General features: G+C 32.2%; 2 protein-coding genes and 2 long non-coding RNA genes across 4 annotated transcripts; 2 read left to right on the top strand and 2 right to left on the bottom strand.

The window, feature by feature from the left end:
* Window positions 1-1,006: 1,006 nt before the first annotated feature.
* LOC130506907 (uncharacterized) lies at window positions 1,007-2,866 on the top strand. Its single transcript, XR_008942169.1, has 4 exons — window positions 1,007-1,196; window positions 1,299-1,402; window positions 1,584-1,674; window positions 1,937-2,866. It is a non-coding gene; the product is annotated as an uncharacterized LOC130506907 (long non-coding RNA).
* A 751-nt stretch (window positions 2,867-3,617) lies between these two features.
* Window positions 3,618-4,769, top strand: LOC130506909 (E3 ubiquitin-protein ligase RHF2A-like). The gene is made up of 4 exons (XM_057001603.1): window positions 3,618-3,960; window positions 4,073-4,160; window positions 4,281-4,390; window positions 4,469-4,769. The coding sequence occupies exons 1-4, from the start codon at window positions 3,850-3,852 to the stop codon at window positions 4,511-4,513; spliced, it is 354 nt and encodes a 117-aa protein (XP_056857583.1). The 5' UTR covers window positions 3,618-3,849; the 3' UTR covers window positions 4,514-4,769.
* Window positions 4,770-4,898: 129 nt separating this feature from the next.
* LOC130506910 (uncharacterized) lies at window positions 4,899-5,639 on the bottom strand. The gene is made up of 3 exons (XR_008942170.1): window positions 5,449-5,639; window positions 5,313-5,357; window positions 4,899-5,236 (listed from the first exon to the last, which is right to left on the bottom strand). It is a non-coding gene; the product is annotated as an uncharacterized LOC130506910 (long non-coding RNA).
* Window positions 5,640-8,480: 2,841 nt separating this feature from the next.
* On the bottom strand, window positions 8,481-9,473 carry LOC130506908 (floral homeotic protein APETALA 1 A-like; the record flags this gene model as incomplete). Its single annotated transcript, XM_057001602.1, has 2 exons — window positions 8,481-8,874; window positions 9,301-9,473. Coding segments are annotated over 2 exons (276 nt in total), but the record flags the coding sequence as incomplete, so codon positions are not given.
* Window positions 9,474-9,816: the final 343 nt, after the last annotated feature.

Genomic DNA, 9,816 nt, shown 5'->3' on the forward strand with positions numbered 1-9,816 from the left:
TTATTATTAATGATTTTAAAAAAATATTTTCAATCCCTTTATTTTCAAATCACATGGAATTTGAAGATGAAAGAAAATGAAGACATAACAAAACAAACAAATATTTAGAAACAAAATTGTGATACATCTTTCTTCTATGGTTTTGGTATTTATGATATTTTATCTAAAATCATGTTTTTCAACTGAGTATGTTGCATCTGTGTGTCTTAAATCTCTGATGTACCAGTAAAATGCCCAGCACTCGTGGTATCAAGGTTGACATCTGGGGGTGCGGGGGTCTGTGGGCCCCGCGGTACGGTATGCTTTTTCGGTTTAGGAAAGTTACTATTTCTATTGGGAAAAGGAAATCGGGTTTTTTGAGGCTGTATAAATATGGGTCTAAAGGTTTGTAAATTATTATCACATCATTAATAAGAAAACCTAAACGGGTATTTGCCTCAGTACGTTTTCTTCTCTATTCTTTTTCTAACCTAAACGACGGCTGTTCACAACAGAGTAGTTTAAATATGTAAATATAGCAAAAGAATTTTGAAATTAAATTTAAAAATAACTAGATTTTGGACCCGCCCGTCCGGGCGGGTGAATGTTTGAAAAATTGAATTTTGTGTATTTTGTTTTGTTTGTTTAGGGTATTATTAAACAGTACTATGTTTACAACTTATAAATCTATATTATTTTGAATATTACATTGTGTGTATTTTTATTATATGATATAAAAAAATTGTTTTATTCTGTTGATACTATATCTAATTATGGGCCTTTTCCATAATAAAAGTTAAGGGACATGTAACCGAAAATTGATTTTTCCTGTGACATAAACTCCAAAAGGGCCGAAAATATGATATTGGACCGTGATAATCAATTTGACAAAATTCACCATATGATATTGGACCGTCATATGATACATGTTTGAACCGTAAAACAAAATTGAAAGCCCAACATAAATTTATTCCGGGAAAAAAACCGAAAGATGTACTTAATTTTTTTTTTTGTCGGTCAACTAACCCCTCTCTCTCCTCCTCTCTCGCTCGGATCTACTTTTGCTCTGTCTCTCTCTCTTTCATTCTATCTCTCTTATCTCTTCTCGATATTCATCGGATTCTCATAAATCGAAACAAAAACTGTTGAATCAAGAATCAAACCAAACAGTTATTCTTTTTACGTTCAACTGGTGGAATCAATCAAGTTGATTTAAGGTTAGTTACATATTTTTATGAGATTAACGAAATCGTTTCGAAGCCCTAACCATCAGTTTAATAGATTCTTTTAATTTTAACAGTTTTGTCATTTGCATGCAGTAGATCCGCGGTTCAAGTTTCGTCTTATGCTTTAAAAAGTCAAAAAAATTTCATTCAAAGAAGACATCAATCTGGAGCTCAAGATCTACAATGAATGATGAATGGTTTGTCCTTGATTCTGTATAAAACATTTTTTTTTTAATTTTAACATTTACCGTATGATTAGTGATTATCAAATTACCAGTTCGAAGTAACATTGTTTGTTCATTCTTTTCTGCCGTTTAATAATGTTTCATTATTCTGGTCGATCTGTATTAAGTGTGGAAAGTCTGATACTTGCATCAGGTACGGTTTTAACAAAAGCGAAGTCGGGAGTCATAAATGAGGAAGCTGGGATTCATAACTCATGAAGTTTCTAAATTTTTAAAAATGAAAGGTACAATAACTTCTTCCTTTAGAGCAAATAATATCTTCATAAGTTTATTAGTCGCACCATCCTTAGCTCGGGTTTTATTGAGCAACACAATTTAAATGGATATCTGATATAGTTGGCAGTCTACTTGCACAAAAAGGTTTGCTTTAGAGAATCCGGTTAAGGATGCTGCAGTTTTTCTGTTTTGCTATTATAAATTTTTGAAGTCTGAGTCACTTGTCTAGTATATGTTTTGGTATTGGTCTGACATATATTAGTTTTACAGACAGAGTACTCGTTGGGGAGTTACAGAGGGACATGAGGCAGAAGCGAGTAAACTTATAGATCAAGAGTTTCATGTTTCAACATTGTGATGAGGAAATGGAAGACACGATAATCAGTTAGTTCTCAGTGCTCTGCGGAGTAAGAGAGGGACATTAGACAGAAGCTGAAAAGAAGAATACAACCTTCACATGACAGCAGACTTGTAAATGGTTAGTATTCATTTTTTTTTTTTTGAATTGAATAATCAATTATATCTCTTAATAATTTGATAGGTGTTTTGAATTTAAGATACTCGGTTAGTAGTTTATTTCCTGATAAACACTGCCTTAAGTTAAAGTTTGATACCAATTGTACTTGCATTAGTTAAACTATGATAATAGTTTGATGTTACTTGCATTTGATGTTCCTGATAGTCTTAGATAAGAATAGTTTCTGTTATAAACTGTAGTAGAATTGGTAGGTTTGACGAAAGATAAAGAATAACAATCTTAAAGGATAAAATTTTAGTCTAGATCCAACAAATGTTGATTATTGGAGAACTTTTTTTAAATATTTTATACAATCATACTGTCATTCTCTAATTATTTTTTATATATTACATGATCTTGGATGTTCTCCAATGTTTGAGGGAATTCAACGGCATAAGAAGACAGCAAAAGGGACTGGAAAAAAATTTACTGTCTGCGGAGTAACAGAAGGATATGAGAAAGAAGCTGCATAAGAAGAGGAACAAAAGTAGTCATGATAGACATTTTTGGGAGGTTTTAGCTTTGAACGATATAGTTTGTAGGTGTAGGGGAAGATGTATATATAGTTAGCGATGAGAAAGTAGGGTTAACGCGAGAAAATTTTATAAAGATATTTTTAGTTGTGATGTTATCATTAAAACCGAATATACATATATAATTATCTTCCTAAAAATGATTATTTTATTAACTATTCACGACTCTTTAGGAATGTAGGTTATTAATAGTTAGATATTATGCTTGATTAGCAAGAATATGTGAATAGCGAGAATATAGGAAGATAATTTTGTTAAGGAGAGTAATAAATAATTAGTTATGATTTTGAAATCCCAAAAATATATGGTGATAAGATCGTATTGTTGATCTCGGTCCGTGGGTATTAAATGATTAGCTGTGGGTGTCGAAATTAATTAGTATGCAACTCTTAAAAGAAACGACACAGTTTCTGGTAACTATAGGTGGCGAAATTTATTAAAACGACATAGTTTTAGGCAGTGGCATTGTTTAGTAATTATTGTGGAAAAGTCTGGGGTATTTCATTTTTGTACTTCAGTTTTAATGGTTTAGATAGTATCAGTAAAAGACATAAAACAGATATCCTAAAGTGAAAAAACTCTAATGTGATATTGATCAATAAATACCAAAGTTTTATTTTTGAAGTTAATAAAAGGAGGACAAAACAGAAAGATTAGATTGTACAATTAATATTCGACATTTATGCAAAAAATAAAAGAAAATAACACCCACATGGATGTGCAGGTCATACTCTAGTGTTCTGTTAATATTGGTTACAACTTATAAACTAATAACTAATTACTTTTAAAGAAAAAAATATATAAATCTTCAATTAGTTTAACTTTTTCTTTTTTGCATTTAAAGAATAAAAAGTCGAGGACTGAAAGCAGTCTTAATTCCAAAGCTCTTTTTGATAAAATATATCCCACATAATCTCCACGTTGCCTTGTGATGATCTCCAAAGAATCTACATCCCTGCAATTACGGACTAATAAAGCTTCCAAGTTTTTTGTCCCCCCTGCTTAATTGATTTTTCTTTCTCTCTTAGATCGATCCAAGATACAAGAACACAGTTAACATTGATCAATCTTCTTCTGTTACTCTGTTTTTCTCACTTATCAATTGACCTAGGTGAATAACTCAAATCAGATTAATGGGTATTTTACTTTCCTGTCTTCGCGTTCCGGAGCAAGGTAATGAGTCTCGAAACGTATCCAGAATCCCAGCCTTCAGCCACCCAATAATGAATAACTTTCCCCTCAAGGTATCGCCCACATTATAAACCCTACTTTCCTTTTCTAGTTTCATTACTTTTTCTCCCATAAAACCTATAGAAATTGCAGAACTAATCAAAATTTAACAACTTCTTGTTCCAGTTCGAGCAACTATCTCGAAACCTGGAAAGAAGGGAATTTTCCTCTGTCGCCAACAAAGAAGAAGACGTTTGTCCGACATGTTTCTATGGTAAAACTAGTAACTCTAAGTTTGATATAAAAAAAAACTAGTAACTCTACAAAATTAGTTTTCTTTTTGGTTTAAAGATTGTTGTGTGTGTTAAGTCATTACTATTGTTATTGGAGATAGAGTACACTGAGGATAATCCGAAAACAGTTCTACAATGTGGACATATCTTTCACCTCGCCTGCATCTATGAATGGATGGAGAGAAGTGCAGCTTGTCCCTTTTGTTCCAAGGTTTTTAGCTCGTATATTTTAACACATATATTTGTTGGTTATATCTATCTTTTGATCTATGTTTTGTGATTTTCACAGACAATGCTTTTCTTGGAGGGTGAAATTACAGAGCAGGTGGAGTAACTATAAGAGATCCTCAGATTCTTGGCGGCTGCAAAATTTTCATCGTAATCAATTCTTTCTTAAATTATGTTGTAACCACTACAAGAAAACATGTCTACTGCAAGGGAAAAAAACATCGCAATTCCGTTGCAAATCGCAATTTGCAACGAATTTGCAAGGAAAGTCGTTTCCTTGCAAATCCTTACTCGCAAATTAAAAACGCTTGCAATTCTCTCGCAAATTTGCAACGGAATAATTTCCGTCGCAAATTTGCGAGAGAATAATTTTCGTTGCAAATTTGCGAGAGACAGATATTCCCTCGCAAAATTGCATTAGATTTGCAATAAAAAGTTTCCCTTGCAAATTCTTTTAAAAATATTAAAAAAAAATTAACAAAAATACAAAATAAAAAAATGTAAATAAATATATATAACGAAATATATATACATACAGATACATATTTAAATACACGAATATATTAAAAGCCTAAAAAAATTATAATAAGCTAAAAAATTATAATAAGCTGGTTTAGTTAAATAAACCAGTTTAACTAAACCTAATTAAGCTAACCTAACTAAACTTAACCAAACCTAATTCTAAAAAAAAAATTAATCCTAGAAAATAAATCAGCCGGCTCCTTGCCTCCTCCACCGCACCACCACCAGAGCCGCGCCACAACCACAGCCGCACCACCACCGGCCCTGTCTCCTTAACCATCAAGCTTCTTCTCAATCCTTCATCTCCCTTCACAAAAACAAAAAAAAATATTAGATATAAACAGAGGGAGAGACAGAGAGATAGAGAAAGAGAGAGGACTAACCATGGAAGTGTGGCTCCGGCCTCATCGTGCCTTGCTTCCTCCAACCTGAAAACAAACAAATTCAGTTCAAAACAGAGAGACAGAGACAGAAGGACAGAGGGACAGAGAGAGAGAGAGAGAGAGAGAAAGGTCGAACCATGGTGGTGTGGGGCGTGAGATAAAGTAGATCCGGCTGTGTGTGAGAGAGAGGAGTGCTGGCGACAAGGAGAGATGTCATGGCGGCAGAGACGAGAGGCGGGAGAGAGAGCCCGAGAGAGGAGAGATGGTGGGAGAAAAAAATCCCTTGTTTTTTTTTTTTCTTGACGGCTCCAACAGATGAAAAGAATTAGGTTTGTGTCTTTATATACTAACCCTAGTTCTAGAAACTTGTTTGTCATTTTTTTTTTTTTTTTTTATGGAGGGGAAAATAGTTTTGCTAAGGAAAATGAAGAGATACCTTGCAATTCCCTTGCAAATTGCGTCCGAAATCAATTCATTGCAAATTTGCAAGAGAATTGCGAGGAAGTCATTACAGTTTCCTTGCAAAATTTTAGTTAAAGTTTTTTAGAGTTTCGTTTAGAGTTTTGTTATGTTTTGTATATACTAATATGGTTCTTGATATTTGTTTTTCGAAAAATTATTTACATGAATATGTTTAACAAAGTACAGTAATTTAGTTAACATGTATTGAATATATAAATTATAAAGTTTGTATTTTGTATTGAGTAATTAGTTCAAGTGTCGAGAATTGAATTTATAACTAAAATATTGTATTTTCAAAAATATTTAACAATGTACATTTTAAACACTAAATATTTTAACAAAGTGTGTTATACGAAACCAAAGTCTTTAACAAAACCCTAAAACCGTTCAAGTGGAAAAAAACATGATTTTGCAAGGAAATTGCAAGGGATTCCTCGCAATTCTCTTGCAAATTTGCAAGGTAATCAAAAACCCTCGCAAATTTGCAAGGGAATTGCGAGAGATCCCTTGCAATTCCCTTGCAAATTGCGACGGAAATGAATCGCTTGCAAATTTGCAAGACAATTGCGAGGGAGTCATTGCAATTTCCTTGCAAAATTTTAATAAAAGTGTTTTAGGGTTTCGTTTAGGGTTTTATTAGTTTTGTATACACGAATGTGTTTCTTGATATTTCTTTTTCGAAAAATTATTTACATGAATATGTTTAAGAAAGTTATAATAATTTAGTTAACATGTATTGAATATATAAATTATAAAGTTTGTATTTTGTATTAAGTAATTAGTTCAAGTGTCGAGAATTGAATTTATAACTAAAAATCTGCATTTTCAAAAATATTGATCGACATACATTTTAAACACTAAATATTTTAACTAAATGTGTTATATGACACCAAATCTTTAACAAAACCTTAAAACCGTTCAAATGGAGAAAACATGTTTTTGCAAGGAAATTGCAAGGGATTCCTCGCAATTCTCTTGCAAATTTGCAAGGTAACCAAAAATCCTTGCAAATTTGCAAGGAAATTGCGAGAGTTCCCTTGCAACTCCCTTGCAAATTGCGACGGAAATCAATCCCTTGCAAATTTGCAAGATAATTGCGAGGGAGTCATTGCAATTTTCTTGCAATTGCCTTGCAAATTCATAATTCAATGTATTTTAGGGTTTCGTTTGTGCTTTTGATACATTTTTTGGTGGAGTAATATTTTTCTTTATATTTAGTTTCAGAAAAATTATTTAGTGTAAAATTTTTTTTTTTAAAACTCGTAATTTAAGTGATGTATATTAAATGTATAAGTTATATAGTTTTGATGTTTAATATTCATAATTCTAAATCAAGTGTTGGGAATTGAGTCTATAACCGTTAATTGGTGTATTTTCAAAAATATTTATAGATGTATACATTAAACACTAAATATTTTAATTAAATGTGTTATATGACACCAAATTTTTTAACAAAATCTCAGGCCGTTTAAGTGGTGAAACCTGGTTTTGCAAGCAAATTGCAATGGATTCCTTGCAATTCCCTTGCAAATTTGCATGGTTTTCAAAAACTCTCGCAAATTTGCAAGAGAATTGCGAGAGGTCCCTTGCAATTTTCTTGCAAATTCATAACTCAATGTATTTTAGAGTTTCGTTTGTGGTTTCGTTACGTTTTCAGTGGAGTAATATGTTTCTTTTATTTAATTTAGAAAAGTTATTTAACGTAAAAATATATTTTTAAAAAAGTTCTGTTAATTTAATTGATGTATATTGAATGTTTAAGTTATATATTAAATATTTTGTAATACCAATTCAAGTGTCGGAAATTTAGTTTATAGATGTTAATTAATGAAATTTTCAAAAATAGTCATCGACATACTTTTTAAATATTAAATATTTTAAGTAAACGTGTTATAAGACACCAAAGTCATTAGCAAAATTCCAAACCGTTCAAGTGTAGAAAACATGATTTTGAAAAACAAAATTGCAAGGAATACAAAACCCTCGCAATTCTGTTGCAAATTTGCAAGGAATACAAAACCGTCGCAAATTTTGCAAGAGAATTGCGACAAAACTAGTTTTCTCGTAAATTTGCGTTTGAATTGCGAGGAAACTGTATTTTCTCTCGCGGATTCCTCGCAAATTTGCGAGTGAATTTTTTTCCTCGCAAATTTGCAACGAATTTGCGAGGATTATATATTTCCTTGCAGTTCCGTTGCAAATCCCTTGCAAATTTGCAAGGGAAATTTTTCCTCGCAAATTTTCCTTGCAAATCAATTGTTTTCTTGTAGTGAACTAATTTTTTAATAGATTTTGGAGGACTTCGACCAGATTCGTTTGGCTTGTTATTTGGAAAAAATTGATCAGCTATTTTTATGTGGTATTTAATCAGATGATATGTGATAAAATCCATTTGGGATAAGGACTGCGTTGAGAATGTACCTTTATCTCTCAGTCTACTTCTGTGTATCTCGTATTTAATGGATTTTTTTTATAACACTAATGGATATTTGTTTATTTAGCAATGGTTTTAATTTTTAATAAAAATGTTAATTTTGGTCATCCAAATGTGTCATGTGGTTATCCATAGTTAATCGGCTGTTGACTTATCTCCGCAGATTCACTGCCTTTAGTTTCTCTTCGTGAAGCTTTGATAACTAAAGTTGTTGAGATTCTTTAGTTCAAGAGACCTACAATATAAAAGATCTGATCTTAAAGGAAGGAAACTGAAGATAAAATATTGAAATTCCATAGAAACGATTTAATTTTTGATTTTGGACACTGACTTATTAGAAGGTTCCAAAATATCAGTTCAGATATTACAATTTTGCCTCATACTGAAGCAGAAGAACTTGAGAAGGATAAAAAGAGACAAAATAGGAACTTGCTAATTTATATATATGATACAGGAACATGGAACTTGCCCACACAGATTAATTAATCGAATAACAAGGCTCGCCATTATATGTAGCGCATTGTTTTATTATTGATGATTATGAATATTATCCGTGAATTGCTTCATGCGCCAAAGCAGCCAAGATTGCAGTTGTAAACGGGTTCAAGAGACAGATCGAGATCGTTCCTCCTCATTGCCATTTGATCTTCTTCTTGATACAGCCCACTGCATTCACACATTCATATACACATGATATAACTTACATATATATTTATCTACATAGGTGCACAAAATATCATATGTTTTGTACTGAAATTAGTAAAGGCTCGTATCAAAGATACTTTATATATCTAATTAACTCAAGTTTTAATTTAAATAAACAACGAGAAAAACGACGAGGCCCCAAAGGTTTCTTAGCTTTTAGCAGCCATTCCATCTACTTTTCCCAGAAATATAAGTCTGTTCTTTTGACGACCATTGGATTGATGACCTCTACGTTAATATATACATGAAAAATCTTAGTGTAATTATAATTCACAACTTAGACAACTAACAAACGATCACTAACTAACTCACTGGACTTATAACAGCCAAAAACTAGCTTGTATATATATATGTACTTGTAAGTAAGAGGCACGAATATTTAACTACCCCATGTTGAGAAAAGGAGATGGCTGATGGGAGAGCATGTAAGGATGCTGGATTTGATGCTGCTGCGGGGGTGGAAGCGGAGGCATATTATTACCATGGTTCTGCTCGTCCCATTGCTCTTGTTGCGCCTTAAGAACCTTTTCCCTCTCCTTAATCTGTGACAAGTTTCGATTTCACACAGCAGTTTGTTACCATATCATCATCATCAATTTTCAAACCCACGACTTCTAAAAAAAAAGTATATATATATATATAGCATCAAATGTAGTTGTATTTAGATCTTCAATTTGGTTACCGATAGTTCCTTTGCGTCATGTACTAAACTCGTATACATGTCTTAAATATATATATCTTCTCAAACAATTTTTGTCCTTGTCGCCAATGTTTTAGCCAATTTGTTTTAGTAGGATTAGTGTCTATATTGAGACGACGTTTTCAAGTTCAAATATTTTCAATCCGAAAACAACCTCAAAACTAAACGGGCAATACTCACCTACGTACTGGCTGATGAGTATA

The sequence above is a fragment of the Raphanus sativus genome, unplaced genomic scaffold, assembly GCF_000801105.2.
Source record: "Raphanus sativus cultivar WK10039 unplaced genomic scaffold, ASM80110v3 Scaffold3776, whole genome shotgun sequence".
Lineage (NCBI taxonomy): Eukaryota > Viridiplantae > Streptophyta > Magnoliopsida > Brassicales > Brassicaceae > Raphanus > Raphanus sativus.

Bases quoted from the DNA above. Each gene is read 5' to 3' on its own strand.
- LOC130506909 (XM_057001603.1), top strand. From the start codon at position 3,850: ATGGGTATTTTACTTTCCTGTCTTCGCGTTCCGGAGCAAGGTAATGAG. The intron at 3,961-4,072 runs GTATCGCCCACA...TTCTTGTTCCAG, and splicing joins TGAATAACTTTCCCCTCAAG to TTCGAGCAACTATCTCGAAA. The intron at 4,391-4,468 runs GTTTTTAGCTCG...TGATTTTCACAG, and splicing joins CTTGTCCCTTTTGTTCCAAG to ACAATGCTTTTCTTGGAGGG.